At 33.0% G+C, this 17,139-nt stretch overlaps 1 protein-coding gene across 4 annotated transcripts in view; it reads right to left on the bottom strand.

The window, feature by feature from the left end:
• The window catches only part of VRK2 (VRK serine/threonine kinase 2), a 112,732-nt gene that overhangs the window by 62,515 nt on the left and 33,078 nt on the right, over nt 1-17,139 (bottom strand). For all 4 annotated transcript variants that reach the window (XM_063695875.1, XM_004029268.5, XM_055378850.2 and 1 more), the window contains exons 3-7: nt 12,912-12,961; nt 12,098-12,167; nt 10,625-10,712; nt 8,604-8,709; nt 7,324-7,416 (exon numbers count right to left, since the gene is read on the bottom strand). In XM_063695875.1, the coding sequence (XP_063551945.1) occupies nt 7,324-7,416; nt 8,604-8,709; nt 10,625-10,712; nt 12,098-12,167; nt 12,912-12,961 (407 nt within the window). The remainder of the gene's footprint in view (nt 1-7,323; nt 7,417-8,603; nt 8,710-10,624; nt 10,713-12,097; nt 12,168-12,911; nt 12,962-17,139) is intronic.

Genomic DNA, 17,139 nt, shown 5'->3' on the forward strand with positions numbered 1-17,139 from the left:
TCCAAAGAGTAAACTTATTATAAACAATATCATAATAATATTGTGATAAGTCTAGGCATTAATAAAAACAATATTTAAAGGCCCTTCCACATAAAAATTTAAGAATTTCCTACTGAACTACTTTTTTGGTGAAAGAAAAATACAAAGTTTCCAAAGAATAAAGAGAACAAAAACATTACATATCAAAATCAATTAGATATAATATAAAACAATAAGGGAGGAAAATTCATAGCCTTAAACTCTTATGGAAGGACATCCAATTGGAGAACTAGAAAAAGAAAAGAAAGGTAAAACTAAAAGAGTATATATGAAGACAAGATAAAGAAAAAGTCATAAATTAATAAGAAAAAAGAAAAAATCTCATTAATAAATCAAAATTGAACTTTGCTGAAAAATTAACAAAAGGGACTACTACTGGCCACCTTCATAAGGATAGAAAAAGAGAGAAAGCAAAATAAAATTTAAAATAACTAGAGAGAAACAATCACTGAAGTAGGAAAAATTTAAGTCATAAGAAACTACAATGCAGACCACCGCACAAATAAAATTGAAAAAACAGATAACATGAATAACAACTAAAACAGACACTCAAATAGAGATAAAGAACTTAACCAATTTCTGAAAAAAGTAGAGAATCACAAAGAACTACCACGCAGAAAAGCAAAAGAATCAAATAGTTTCACATTCAAAGACCAGACGGTTCCAATGTAACAGAAATAGTTCTAAAACACAGAAAATAAAACCTCCAAATTCTTTTTATGAACCAAATATATTGGTACCAAAATATGATAAAAACAGAACAAAATTAGAAAACTATGGATCAATATCACTTACGAATATCAATATGAAATCACATCATAAAATATTAATGAACTTCAACATTATACTAATATTATGCCGTAACACATTGAGATTTATTCCTTAAATGGTTGGTTCAATATTAGAAGCTCAGCAATATATTATACCATATTAAAAGATTTGAGACAAATATGATTACTTCTATAGATGTTAAACAAGACTCTGAAAAAATTCAATACCCACTCCATAAAAATAAAACACATTCAAGAACATAAGCACTGACAGATATTTTCTTGACTTTATAAACAGATACACACACACTCATATTCACACATATATTCACAAACATATACACAAACCTTAGTCCTAAAGCCATCATCACATTTAATGGGGTAATACTTCAGGCATTTCCAATAAGATTAAGAAGAGTAAAAGATGATTACATTTCTTACTATTTAATACTGTATTGAATGTATTAGACAATGCAATTAGACAAGACAAATTAAATACAAGAACTGTAAAAGAAGAAAAACTACTGTATCTACTTGCATATGACAGTTTTCTAAGAAAACTCTAAAGAACCATTACTAAAACCACTTTGAACCACAAATAATTCCGTAAATTAACAGGATATAAAATTAATGCACAGAAATAAAAATTCTTCATATATATAAACAAAAATCATAAGAAATAATAGAATAAATCCACTGACAATATCAACAAAAAGGTATAATATTTTGAAAGAAACATAATAAGAAATACACAAAACTAGTAAGAGGAAAGCTTTAAAATAATCCTAATGACCTAATGCAAAATTGATGAAAAACAGAAACATTCCTTGTTCTTATATGAACATCTATACATCATACAGATGTGAGGTCTCCCCCAAATCAATTTTAAAACTTAACATAATTTCAATGAAAATGCCAACAAGTATTCTTTTTTTTTTTTTTTTTTTTTTTGAGACGGAGTCTCGCTCTGTCACCCAGGCTGGAGTGCAGTGGCGCAATCTTGGCTCACTGCAAGCTCTGCCTCCCGGGTTCACGCCATTCTCCTGCCTCAGCCTCCCGAGTGGCTGGGATTACAGGTGCCTGCCACCACGCCCGGATAATTTTTGTATTTTTAGTAGAGGTGGGGTTTCACCATGTTAGCCAGGATGGTCTCGATCTCCTGACCTCAAGATCCACCTGTCTCAGCCTCCCAAAGTGCTGAGATTACAGGCGTGAGCCACCGCGCCCAGCACAAGTATTCCTTTTAAATGAAACTAAACAAAATAATACAGAAAATCCAGTATAAATAGCTAAGATAACACTGAAAATGGAGAACTACAGGGAACCACTAGTCCAATCCAATGTTAAATTACATTATAAAGCTTCAGAAATTAATGCAAAAGTATTTATGGCTGGTATTGTTATATAAATAGACAAATCAGTGCGATTCAACAGAAAGTACAGAAATAAAACCAAGTACATGAGGAAAATGAGTATATGACAAAAGTAACAACTAATATTACTGAGGCAAAGATATTTTAAAATAAATAGTGTTGGAACAACTGGAAAACCACTTATAATAAACTGTAATGAATAAGAGAGCTTTAAGTTTAAAAAATAAAGGGTACTCAATTAGGAAAAGAGGAAGTCAAATTGTCCCTGTTTGCAGATGACATGATTATTTAGAAAACCCCATCGTCTCAGCCCAAAATCTCCTTAAGCTGATAAGCAACTTCAGCAAAGTCTCAGGATACAAAATCAATGTGCAAAAATCACAAGCATTCTTATACACCAATAATAGGCAAACAGAGAGCCAAATAATGAGTGAACTCACATTCACAATTGCTTCAAAGAGAATAAAATACCTAGGAATCCAACTTACAAGGGATGTGAAGGACCTCTTCAAGGAGAACTACAAACCACTGCTCAATGGAATAAAAGAGGACACAAACAAATGGAAGAACATTCCATGCTCATGGATAGGAAGAATCAATATCATCAGAATGGCCATACTGCCCAAGGTAATTTATAGATTCAATGCCATCCCCATCAAGCTACCAATGACTTTCTTCACAGAATTGGAAAAAACTACTCTAAAGTTCATATGGAACCAAAAAAGGGCCTGCATTGCCAAGACAATCCTAAGCCAAAAGAACAAGGCTGGAGGCATCAGGCTACCTGACTTCAAACTATACTACAAGGCTACGGTAACCAAAACAGCATGGTACTGGTACCAAAACAGAGATATAGATCAATGGAACAGAACAGAGCCCTCAGAAATAATATCATCCATCTACAACCATCTGATCTTTGAGAAACCTGACAAAAACAAGAAATGGGGAAAGGATTCCCTATTTGATAAATGGTGCTGGGAAAACTGGCTAGCCATATGTAGAAAGCTGAAACTGGATCCCTTCCTTACACCTTATACAAAAATTAATTCAAGATGGATTAAAGACTTAAATGTTAGACCTAAAACCATAAAAACCCTAGAAGAAAACCTAGGCAATACCATTCAGGACATAAGCATGGGCAAGGACTTCATGACTAAAACACCAAAAGCAATGGCAACAAAAGCCAAAATTGACAAATGGGATCTAATTAAACTAAAGAGCTTCTGCACAGCAAAAGAAACTACCATCAGAGTGAACAGGCAACCTACAAAATGGGAGAACATTTTCCCAACCTACTCATCTGACAAAGGGCTAATATCCAGAATCTACAAAGAACTCGAACAAATTTACAAGAAAAAAACAAACAACCCCATCAAAAAGTGGGCGAAGGATATGAACAGACACTTCTCAAAAGAAGACATTTATGCAGCCAAAAAACACATGAAAAAATGCTCATCTTCACTGGCCATCAGAGAAATGCAAATCAGAACCATGAGATACCATCTCACACCAGTTAGAATGGCAATCATTAAAAAGTCAGGAAACAACAGGTGCTGGAGAGGATGTGGAGAAATAGGAACACTTTTACACTGTTGGTGGGACTGTAAACTAGTTCAACCATTGTGGAAGTCGGTGTGGCGATTCCTCAGGGATCTAGAACTAGAAACACCATTTGACCCAGCCATCCCATTACTGGGTATATACCCAAAGGATTATAAATCATGCTGCTATAAAGACACATGCACATGTATGTTTACTGCAGCACTATTCACAATAGCAAAGACTTGGAACCAACCCAAATGTGCATCAATGATAGACTGGATTAAGAAAATGTGGCACATATACACCATGGAATACTATGCAGCCATAAAAAAAGGATGAGTTCATGTCCTTTGTAGGGACATGGATGAAGCTGGAAACCATCATTCTCAGGAAACTATCGCAAGAACAAAAAACCAAACACCGCATGTTCTCACTCATAGGTGGGAATTGAACAATGAGAACACTTGGACACAGGAAGGGGAACAACACACACCGGGGCCTGTCATGGGGTCGGGGGAAGAGGGAGGGATAGCATTAGGAGATATACCTAATATAAATGACGAGTTCATGGGCGCAGCACACCAACATGGCACATGTATATATATATAACAAACCTGCACTTTTTGCACATGTACTTTAGAACTTAAAGTATGAAAAAAAAAATGAAACCAGGTGGAGCAAATGAAATATCACACATTGCTGATGGGAATGTTTAATGGTACAGTCACTCCAGAAAACAACTTGGCAGTTTCCAAGTGAATCATACACTTTCATATGACCCAGAAATTCCACTCCTAGTTATTTACTCAAAAGAAAGTGAAACATATGTCTCCACAAAAGGCTGTATGTGAATGCTTAGCTTATAGCAACTTTATTTATAACTGTCAAAAACTGAAAACAACCCAGATAGCCATCAACAGGTGAACAGAAATTGTAGCAGTTTTCAATAGAATACTACTCAGCAATAAAAAGGAATGAACTACTAATGACCTACAAAGATAAATCTCAAAAGCATTATGTTAAGTGAAGGAAAACAGACCCAAAACAGTACATACCTTACAATTCCACTTATATACCATTCCTGAAAATGTAAAAATATAGGGACAGAAATCATCTCCTGGGGCTGGGAGCAATGCCACGAGAAGGGGACTGACTCTAAACAGGAATGAGAGAACTTTTGGGAATGAAAGAAATGTTCTACATCTTCATGGCAGTAGTGGTTACATGATATATACATCTGTCAAAAGATATCAAACTGTACATTTAAAAGGGTGACATTTACTATTTGTAAATTATATCTCAAAAAACCTAATCTTTGAAAAGTATGCAGATATTGCCAAATTCCCTTCCACTAACTTTCTTATACCATTTAATTTACATTCCCAAAGGGCATTCTAAAAGTGCTGGTACCTTTATCAGCCTCAATATTATCAGACTATTATTTTAGACCTCTCCAATTTGATAAGTCCTTTAAAAAGGGTGCCTCGCTGTTTCGGTCTCCTTATCTTTTCATTTTTCACAAAGATGGCTTTTTTTCCTGTTTCTAGGACAGTCATATTCCTTCTCTGTTCTGTTTATTCATTCTTTTCGATCATCGCTTTAACAAGGTATTTAGTGTTTTTCTTAATTTTTTTTTAGTACCGGCTAGATATTCTCAAATATTTGTTATCTATCTATTTCCCAGTTTCTCATTCACCTTTCATTTTGAAAAAATTTTTATTAAGAAATTTAACCAATGCAGAGATCAAATATTCAATTACATTTTTTCTAATTTTTTACAGACTCAATCATTTAACTCTTTAAACGTGATAATACAGTAACAACTAGGTATATTGTTATTTAAGTTTAAATTAAGTTAAATTAAAAATTCAGTTTCTCAAAATTAATATTTTAATATTAAAAATATAATCTACATTTTTTAAACAGACTATATTTTTTAGAGAAGTTTTAGGTTTGATTTAGGTAAATTTAGAGCAATGTAGGTAAAACTGAGTGGAAAATACAGTGAGTTCCCATATACCTCAAGCCCACACAAAGTCTCTCCGCTATCAACATCCCTCAGTAGAGTGGCACATTTTCTATAATGAATGAACCAAGAATGACAATCATTATCATCCAAAAGCCACAGTTTACATTATGTTCACTCTTGGTCTTGTCCATTCTATGGATCTTAACAACCAAATGATGACATGTATTCGCCATTATGGTATCATGCAGAATAGTTTCACTGACCTAAAAATCCACTGTGCTTCACTCATTCATCCTTCCTCTCCCTTCTAACCTATGGAGACAGTAAAAAATTGATCTTTTTACTGTCTCTATAGTTTTGCCTTTTCCAGAATGTCATATAGTTGAAATTGTATAGTAACTAGCCTTTTCAGATTGGCTTCTTTTACACAGTAAAATACATTTAGGTTTCTTCCATGTTTTTTCATGGCTGAAAAGTTCATTTCTATTTAGCAATGAATAATATTCCATTATCTGGGTGTATAAGTTTACCCATTCACCTACTCAAAGACATCTTGGTTACTTCAATGTTTTGATGAGTATGAATAAACCGACTATAAGCATTCACGTGCAGGTTTTTGTGTGGATGTAAGTTTTCAACTCATTTTGGTAAATACTAATGAGCACAACTGCTGCTTGGTATGTTAAGAGTGTCTAGCTTTCTAAGTAACTGCCCAACTGTCTTCCAAAGTGGCTGTATCATTTTGCATTTCCATTAGCAACAAATTTCCATGAGCAACAAATGAGAGTTCCTGTTACTCCAAATACTCATCAGCAGTTGGTACTGTACTGACCACGTTTTAAGTACTTAGCCACATATTGCTAATGGCTACCATATTGGACAGTCAAACAGAATATTTTCATCATTACACAAAGTTTTAATGGAAAAGCTTGCTTAAAACTTTTTTTTTTTCTTTTTTTGATATGGAGTTTCTCTCTTGTTGCCCAGGCTGGAGTGCAATGGCACCATCTCAGCTCACTGCAACATCCGCCTCCTGGGTTCAAGCAATTCTCCTGCCTCAGCCTCCTGAGTAGCTGGGATTACAGGCACCCACCACCACACCCGGCTGATTTTTGTATTTTTAGTAGAGACGGTTTCACCATGTTGGCCAGGCTGGTCTCAAACTCCTGTCCTCAGGTGATCCACTCACCTCGGCCTCTCAAAGTGCTGGGATTACAGGCATGAGCCACCGCGCCCAGCCACTCTGCTTAAAACTTAATTGATTATACAGTAGGAAATGATGAACTAATATGAGAGCGTTTTAACCTCTACATAAATCCATCTCTACTCCCACTGGATTTTGATGGTTCTTTGCTTATCTATATTTGCTCAGAAATTCAAATTCCTGCTCAGCCACTTCTTAACTGTGTGCCCATTAACATATTATTTAACCCCTCTGACTCTCAGTTTCTCATCCTAATTACTCACTAGTTTGGTACAAAGATTAAATTAGATAAGCAGGTAAGATAAATTACAACATTCATCATGTTACGCCCTCATTTGTAAACTCTTCTGGGTTAGAAGTTTGTTTTCTGAATGTTTCAGTTTCATACATTAAAGACCTTTATTAAAAGCAAAAGTATGTATTTACCTGGTCTGGATTTTTGTAACCCAAAAGTAGATTTGCTGCTTTTATATCACCATGAACATATTCATTTTCATGTATATATTCCAGTACATCCAACTGTGAAAATAAATAGATAAAATAAGGTTTACTGCTATTTAGAACTCATGATCAATTTCAACATTTTGAATATAGAATAACATGGGTTTTTTCATATTAACAATGACAAAGCGATGTATTTCACAATTACTGGTTAATTATTCTAAAATATCACATCTTCTGGTTGCTCATCCTAGAAAAAAGTAAAATGATCCTCAAAAATCAAGTATTTTAGTTGAAGTTCCGAAGGAAGAAAATCAAGATTCAAAAATGCTTATGCCTAATTCCTGATAGCCCAGTAGCCAAACCGCACTGCACAAAGAGGAAAAACATAGCATAAAATCAGAGATCTATGGCGAAATAATCTTGAAGCCCACTCAGCAATTCCTCACCTAAGCAATAATTATAAATCAAGCCTTGAGAATCTCAGAACAAAATGCCATGTCCATGAGCAAAGGGAAAGGTATTCTTCCTCTGTATGGTAATAGAAAACTCCTTAGCTTCATCTCTAAAGCCCTTCAGCCTTGCATGTTACATACACTTAGTACTCAATAAACATTTGCTGGCTTCGAGGATGGATAAATGAGAAAATTAATGCATTCTATTTGCTGCACTCCAATCTGGCATAAGCAGCTTCATGCTACTCAAAGTGAAAAAATGAGACTTAAACAAACCAAATACAAACATATAAGACAAATATGTAGTATAAACAAATGTGTGCCTGAGTGCTATTAAGAGTTCGTTGCTTCTGCTTTGGCAAAGTATATTTTATTCATTGCCACAACTAATTATTGCCACCATCCCAAACTCATAATAAAAACTTCATAGCACCCCCCTACCATCACATGTTTAAAATGGCTGACAATATATTTTGCCATAATTTGCATTATTATAACTGACAAAAGAAAGGTTATTCTTACAGCAATGAAAGCTTGTTCTGGTATGTAAAACAAAGCTCTAAGGAAAAAGAAGATCAGACTGGAGAACCAAAGCCTAATTGAGTTTGCAGTGCCATACACAGCACATTCTGTCACTTACAGAGCCCATTGTTATCAATTTCACCAAAATAGCCTCTACTCCTAATAACTGATGTCTCTAGGGCAATAATCCTTCATTCTCTAATAATTCCACAAAAGGAAAAGATTTCTATATTGCAAGAAGTAAACAATTTGGAAATGGAGCATGCGAAATAAGTAATTCTTTCTTACCATTCGGATACCTAATTGCAGGACAGTTGACTTTTTAAAGGTACCATTCTGGCCTGAGATCTTCTGTAAATCTATTCCTAGTCTTTCCATTACCATAAATCTGTAACTGTAAGAAAAAAGCATCAAAAAGAGATCATCCTGAGAAAGTAATGCTTGAAACTGTCTATTTAATTTGAAACAAGAAAAATTACGCTCAACCTAACAACTAAGTATAATGCAATCTAAACCATTAGAGAATGAATGCACATTCATAATTCTGCTATTCTTTTGCAGAAACTGCTCAATATTTACTTTGCAGCTGGTTTTCTATAAGAGAATGCTATACTGAACCATTCACACTGTTTTACATAATGAAAAAATCTTTTTAAATTAGATAGTACTGAATGCAATTCATTTTGACTCCATGACTTTCTTGCCATATGGCCTTGAACAAATTATTGTCCACACTTGATTTTTTTTTTTGAGACAGAGTCCCGCTCTGTCACCAGGCTGGAGTGCAGTGGTGCAATCTCAGCTCACTGCAACCTCCACCTCCCAGGTTCAAGCGATTCTCCTGCCTCAGCCTCCCAAGTAGCTGGGACTGCAGGCATGCACCACCACACCCAGTTAATTTTTGTATTTTTAGTAGAGACGGGGTTTCACCATGTTGGCCAGGATAGTCTCGACCTCTTGACCTCATGATCCGCATGCCTTAGCCTCTCAAAGTGCTGGGATTACAGGCATGAGCCACCGTGCCCAGCCACATGAATTTTATATTTGTTTGTTTCTTGATAAGATCATATTTACCGTCTCTATACATTTATAAACATGTCTTTAAGTGCACTTCTTCCTTTTCTGTTCTGTTTGGCACCTTCCATACCTTCTTTCCTTCCCTTCATTTATATATCCACATCAGCCCCTATTCTATATCTATGTATGCATACACAAACACACACACTTAAGAATTTGTTTTACAAAAATGTGATCATATTATAAGTATTTTCTTCATGTTACTTTTTTCAATAGTATCTCATCAAAATCCTTCTAAGGCAACTAGTATAGCTCTAATGGACTTCTTTAATGGGCTACATATGACATGATATGGATGTACCATGATTGAATCAGCCATTCAGTCCCCCAGTGGCAGTCCTTTACTTCAAGATTACTGTTTGCTCATTATTTTTAATTTAAAGCATTTAGAGACCATTTCAACAAAGTACTGACATCTGAGCTTATTCTCTCATCTATGGAATAAAAATAATATCACCTATTTTAACAGGCTATTCAAAGGACAAAATAAGATAAAGTATATAAAAATCTCTGGCACAAAAGGGTAAACATAAAATGACAGACTTTTTTTCTTTTTTCAAACACTATTAATAAATTATATATAGGACTAGCCAGATTTGGTGGTTTTAAAGATATTTCTATAACTTATTTGTTGTGCTTCTCCTCAGGAGATAGAACTGAATTCTCCTCTCTCAGGACCAATGGATCTATCTAGTGACTAGCTTCTAGCAAAGAGAATAAAGCAGAAGCGATAATATCCCTTTTAAGATTAGATTACAAAAAACGATGACTTCCTTCTTGAATGCACTTGTGTGCATGCTCTCCCCGTCCCCCAATTAATTGCTCTAGAGAAAGCCAGCTATTTTTCATAACACTCAGGTAGCTTATGCAAAGACCCACATGATCAGGAAGTAAGAAGGCCTGCCAACAATCACATAAGTAAATTAGAAGTAGATCTTCTTAGGCCTACCAGTAGCCACATGAGGAACCTTGAAAACAAATACTTCCCCAGATGAGCCTTGAAATGAATGTAACCCAGCAGACAGCTGACTACATATCCTTATTAGAGATCCTGATCTAGAATCATACAGATAAGCCACTTGCAGTCTCCTCACCCACAGAAACTAAGACAATACAAGTTTGTGGTTATACGCCAATATGTTCTGGTAATTTGTTACATGGCAATAGTTAACTCATAGACCACATAAGGAATAGTTATAAAGAAATATTTGATTATTATAATTCCATTTTACCTTCTTCCCTTGAATTCAGTCAGACCAGATCCATAAAACAGAGGAATTCCTAAATAATCAAGTTGTTTGCGTTCTATCCACTTTTTGACTACAAAGACAAATTTATTTTTAAAAAGATTCATGTTATTTGAAAAGATACTTGTCACCTTTCTACAGACAAATTTATTTAGCTAACCAAAAAAGTAATTAGATCTTCCTAGAAGATAATTTTTTTTCAATCAAACATCTCTATCTAATGGCCTCAAACTGTTACCACTATAATTAACAAAAAATTAGAAATTTTTAAATTAAATCAATAAAAACAAGTCATAGTCTTTGTATATTGATATCATATATATTAATGTTTCAATCTATAAAAAGAATTCATTATCTTATATACTAGCTAAATTTCTAAATATAACATACGTTAACCACCAAAAGATCAGTAGAGAGATGGCTTTTTCTTCCCTATTACTTCAAAATCTAAAACCATAATGGACCAAAAAAAAAAAAGAAAAAAAAAAGCAGAAATTGGGCAGAAAAACCATCTTACTTTGAAATTACTTTATACAAAAACTGGTTTTGATTAGTTTACAAAAAATCAAATCCACGTAAATAAAGTTAACTTTCATCATTTTTTTCATGACTCTAGCCTATGTTTTTTATGTTTAAGACAGCTCTACTGATAAACAATCAAGTTTAATGGATACTATTTGTCACTCTGACATAGTTTAAGCAATTAGTAAAGACTACAGTCTTAAGGTTTAGAAGACTTTATTAAGAAAAACTAAGTTAAATATTGAGGTCAGACCCATCACTCTTATTCTTAAACATGACGTAAAGGACCTTGACTATACAGTCATTACTCCTGTCTACTTCTTTAATGTTTTTCTTAGCCCATCTATATCACATTTATAAAATGCTGTTATTTTTCCTCTCTGCTTATATTCATTTCCCATTCAAATCTTCTAACTGGTCATTCTTACACTTGGTATCCAGCTCCAATTAATTTTCCAGCATTCAAGTTTCTAACATTTTCTTAAACATCTTAAAGTTTAATCATTTCCACATTTCCACACACCTTGCCCCAATCCATTCTACAATCGTTCCTTTTTTATACATATATCTACTTCCCATTTTAATGTTTTTTCCTTATAGCCGTCCTATCCAAATGGTTTACTGTAAAAGAAATAATTTCATTCTTCTATCTTTTACACTTAGGGAACTCTTGGTAGCTTAGATTAACAACCTAACATTTTATGTAAAGTAGTAGAAACAACTTTGACTTAAAATATATAACCCATTATGTATGTCATGTCAAGATCTGTATACCATCTGTCTTGCTTTTATATGTTGTAACAGTTAACTGTATCACTTTACAATAAAATTTCTATTGAAAAGAATTTTCCAGAAGGCCAGAAAAAGACCAAAATATCAACACTCACTTTAGCAAGCACATATATGGAAGTAGCTTGCTTTGCTAATTTTACTTACTACAGTCTTTTTTTGCAACTCTCTGATAAAATTTAAGTTCTGAAAATAACGGGCCATTTTCTTGATATTCCTATAAAAAAAAGAATAATTAATTTTACTAGAAAAAAATAATACCAAAGATGGAATTGTTATTTCAACTGTGAAAATATGAACATATATATGTAGTATATAATAGTACTAGAATCACTTTTTATAAAACATAGGCAGCAGATTTCCACTAAAAATCTCAGAAAACACTAAATAAACTTGAAGAATCTAATTTTTAAACAACATATTGTACCACTATCCCTATACAGTCTTACACATAAAAGTAGTTTTCTTACAGAGAACACTTACTAGAAGCACTGAGAACTGTATACATAAACATACACAACACTCACTGTATACCAACATATACAGCCGGGTGATACACAGCAAACTCTCCTTGTGGTCCACTCACACATGATACCTTTACTGAATGGTCTACTATATTTCATTCATTATACTAGGTAAAGGGGACACCAAAAAGAAATAAAACCCTATGCTTGCCTTTAAGGACCTTACCATCTTGATTAGAGAGGTGGAGAGGGTGGGAGGGCATTTGGGAGGGAAAGAGAAAGAATAGCTAGATAGATAACACACCAGGGGGTAATAGTTGGCAATACAGAAAAACAAAGGTTCTCCAGTTTTAATGTTTTAACAACGTCAAAACAGATGATAACATTAGGTTTACTGATAAGGCAATAGTTACAAAAATTAACGTGAAAAACATTCTTAAAGCAGAAAAGGAAAAAGTCAAATAAATGTGAAATACAAATCTATGAGCAACACTTACCACTTTTACTACATGTCTTGCATCTTTCTCTGGTTTATTTGTGGGGAAAGCTGCAGACAAAAAAAACACACAATGGAGAAAAATAGTTATTCCCAATTACTGAATACCTACCATATCCCAAACACTATGCTAAGCATTTTACATATGTAAGTTTATTATGTCATCCCAACAACCTTTTATGGTAGTAGAAATCAATCATCTCCATTTTATACAAGATGCTACTGAAGTTTGAGACGTTGAATAAATTGCTCACTAAGAGGTAATATATTAGAGACAGAAACTCAAATCTGCCTGACATCACAGCCCATACACTTGATCATAAACCATATTTAAATATTTAAATACAGAATCAATAGACAATATGAATCATATAGATCCAAAATGTGGGGGGAAATATTTTATAGATATATGGCATTAAAGCCAATATATAATACACAGTAAAATCCATTGATTCAATTGCACTAAATTAGAACTCATAATGATTCAGAAATAAAAATTGATTCAATTTAAGTAGAAAGTTCAAAACAATTTATACTTGACAAAATTCTAGAATAAGCAAGGTTAAAATGAGAATAAATTCTTTAAAAATATCTTCTGAACCTACTAATCAATTACTTTTACATTAAAGAATACATATCTCATAAATTCATTTCAATTTCAAGTTACCTTACTTCATTTAATTCTTATTTTCCATTTGTTGTTCAGATGGTATAACCCTACTTTTAAAAACTCCAGTGTTCACATTTTAAAACAAATTAATCTTTTCCTCTACATTACCTAAATTATTAAAAGATTGTTTTCAAATCTCAATAAATTTACATGTGTATTTATTTGTACTGCAAAAGACTAAAACTTCGTCATTCGTTCATTTGTTCACTCTCCATCCATTCATTCCTTTACTCATTTAAATAGCTAAAATATTTATCAAGAAGCTAGAATATGCCAGGGACTGTGTTAAGTGTCTGGATGATATCTGAAGGAAAGGGAAAGGAAAAAAGGTGGAACTAGTATTGACTACAATTGAAAATCAGTAAGAAACAGACTTGAGAACAGGATCAAATTCTTGAGATACAATATATTTTTATATATTCAATATATTTATTAAAATGCTGTGTCCTATTATTAACATTGTCCTTTTCTTTCTTCTAATTCTGTCAGCTGTTCTCTTTTTTCCATTAATTCACATCTTAGATATAAATGTCACAAATTTTATTAAAATATATAAATTGTACATTACAGATGAGCCAATCATACACAATTTTTTAACCGTTCTCCAGTTTCTAATTATCAGTAATGCTACTAGCCAGTTGAAGAAACTATTATTTCAGTTCTAGCTAATATTAAATTGTAAACCCAGACCTCTTTACAATAACAAAGAAACTAAACTTACTTATAGCACTTAAAATTATCTTTTCGTCTTCATTCATGTTAAGTTATTTCATTTTTACCCATGCAATAGTCCCAAGGAAACTGCAGGAAGAGTGGATTAGCCAGATCTACTTTCTTCTAAGAAGAAAACTTAAGAAAGTATACACAGGGGACAGAGTCCAGTCTTGGTATAGAAGAAGTGGTGAGAAAACCTTTGTTCCCACCCTATGACAAACTATTTTACTAGTATGGTTTCCAAGGCTAAGGAGAAATATCCCGTTCCAACCTTGGCCCACATAAAACAGTACCTACTTTAGGCACTTGTCTTTGCTACCTGAGGTAGATGTCAGTAGAAACTTTTGCCTCTTGTCTAAAAGCAAGTGACCACAGCAGCAAATAAATCTTTAAGCCCAACAGAATGTAATGAGCTAAAAAGTACAGAAGAAAATTGGGAGTTTCAAACAGATAAATAACAGATTATGTTACCACTGGAAAAAAAAGATGTCCAACCAGTCCAAGGCCTGACTCCTTGCCTATTTCAATCATTATATCCCTAATACTTTATAATCTGAATTTTCCTTTCACATTTCGAATGAACATAATCATGTGTTGACACATACCTGAAAATCTCTACGGTCATCACTTGATTGCTACACAATATTCTCTATAAGCTTCCAAGTCAGATTGGAGGGTCTAAGTCTAAAATCAATAGACTAGAAAGCTCTTAGAGACGGGTGCTTCATATGAACAAAGAGATTGTTCTGGTTACCACGGGGGTCTTTTTATAGTAGAATAAATATTCAATTAATAAAACAATTATTTTATACTGTAAGCCAAGCCCCATCATAGCTAGTGAAATTAAATGACGAAACACACACACACACACACGGACATGGTATATGCTTTTGCTGTCTGGTGGAGAAATCTAAGATGTCTTGGATTATAAGATACATCATTAAATACACGTTCATCAAATACTCATACACAAATGTAAAACTGCAATCTAGAATACGGTAGACTGAAAACACTGACAAAAACAATACACAACGTAGAAAAAACATAATCAGAGTTAAAATGCTATAATGCCCTTGAGTTATCCAAAAAAGTAGGAAAGTGATTAACTTTACAGTTTGTTAAATAGAATGAATACCTTGAAATTTTAAGGGTAAACGCTAAAATAACAGAGGTTCATAACTCCAAAATCAGTAGAGGAGCAAAGAAGATAACAAAGAACATCTAAACAATTTAATAGATGGCAAGAAAAAAAGGTTTAAAGAAAAAGAAAACACAGAATAAATAAAAAAATACAAAATATGATAAAATTTAAAATACCAGAATAAATCAATTTTTAGCCATACATTTTTTTCATATGTTAACATCTCTGAAATCTGAATGCATCTTAAAAGTGATGACATCTTACCGCTGCTGTTGAACACACACAGTTATGACACAGTTTTTACTGCTTATGCACACACACACTCAACCCTGTCTGTCCATTTGTCTTTACTTAACTGAGTTATGTACATAGCTGACAGTATTACATGTGGAGTTTAACTTAATGATTTGGCACTGAGAAGAAAAATTCCTGTGTATGTAGAAAAGGTAATTAACCAGACCAAAACAGAGCAGCAGGCCATGAATTTGATATCAATGAAAAAAATGTTTATTAAGATACGACTGCAACAATTGAGTATTCTGAGTTCCTTAAGTAATACAAATTTTAAGGGTATTCTGTCATAGTTTAATGGGCAGCGTTAGGTATTAGATCTAAATCAGGTCCTACAGAAACACAAAAGAAATTATTCAAGAGGAAGTAACAATTCTGAACTTTTTAAGCATCTAATATGGGCTGCACATATGTACATAATATCTTAGATTTGATTACATATGTCAGTAATTATAATAAATTTAATAAACTTAAATACACTAAGTTCACCAGCTGAAGAAATAAACTGTCAGACTGTTAAAAATATAAATGTATTTATAAGAGACAAACCTAGAATCTAGTGATGCAGAGGAACAAAGTAAAAATATAGAAAATAAATTAATAAGTACAAACTAACTTTAAAAGACTAGAACAAATATTTTCAAAACCAAATAAATCTCAGGAAAAAAGAATGATTAGATATGAACTTAGTCTAACCTAATCACAAAAGGAATGGTGCAACAGAAAGATAATAATTATGAACTTGAAATCACCTAAAAATGTAATTTCAAAATACATGTCAAAAACTAGCAGAATAACTAACAGGAAAAAAAATTAACAACATTGCAACAAAAATAGTGAAAGATTTTAATACAATCCCATAATGTATAGGCAAGCAGACAATAAATACATTGAAACAATGCAATTAAGTTTTTTCTCTACATGCCAGATTTTTAAAAACACTAATAATTAAAAACATTCTTTTCAAACCCATCTAAAATATTTTTTTAAACTGTCCATATTTTCACCCAGAAAACAAGTCTCAACAAATACCAAAGCATATTATTAAGGCTACGTTCTCTGGGGAAAAAGGAAATAACAATGGAAATCAGAAAATAGATAGGACTGAATAGTAAAAATATCATATAAAAACTAGTTAGAATGCAGTTAAAATGTGTATTTATTACTTGTCTTCCTCTGCTAGAATGTAAACTCCACAAATAAAGAAATATTTTTGCTTTATTCAGATGTGTTCCAAGCACCTAAAATAGAGCCTCAGGCATGTATTAAATATTTGGTGAATAAATTAACGAATAAAAAAGTTACCTGGAGAAAAATTTATAGCACTAAATATTTTGATTTTAAGAAAACTAAAAAATTAGTGAGCTAAGTGCTCCCCTTAATAACTTAGAAAAATGATGACATAACCAGAAA

This window comes from Gorilla gorilla, chromosome 12 (assembly GCF_029281585.2).
Source record: "Gorilla gorilla gorilla isolate KB3781 chromosome 12, NHGRI_mGorGor1-v2.1_pri, whole genome shotgun sequence".
NCBI lineage: Eukaryota > Metazoa > Chordata > Mammalia > Primates > Hominidae > Gorilla > Gorilla gorilla.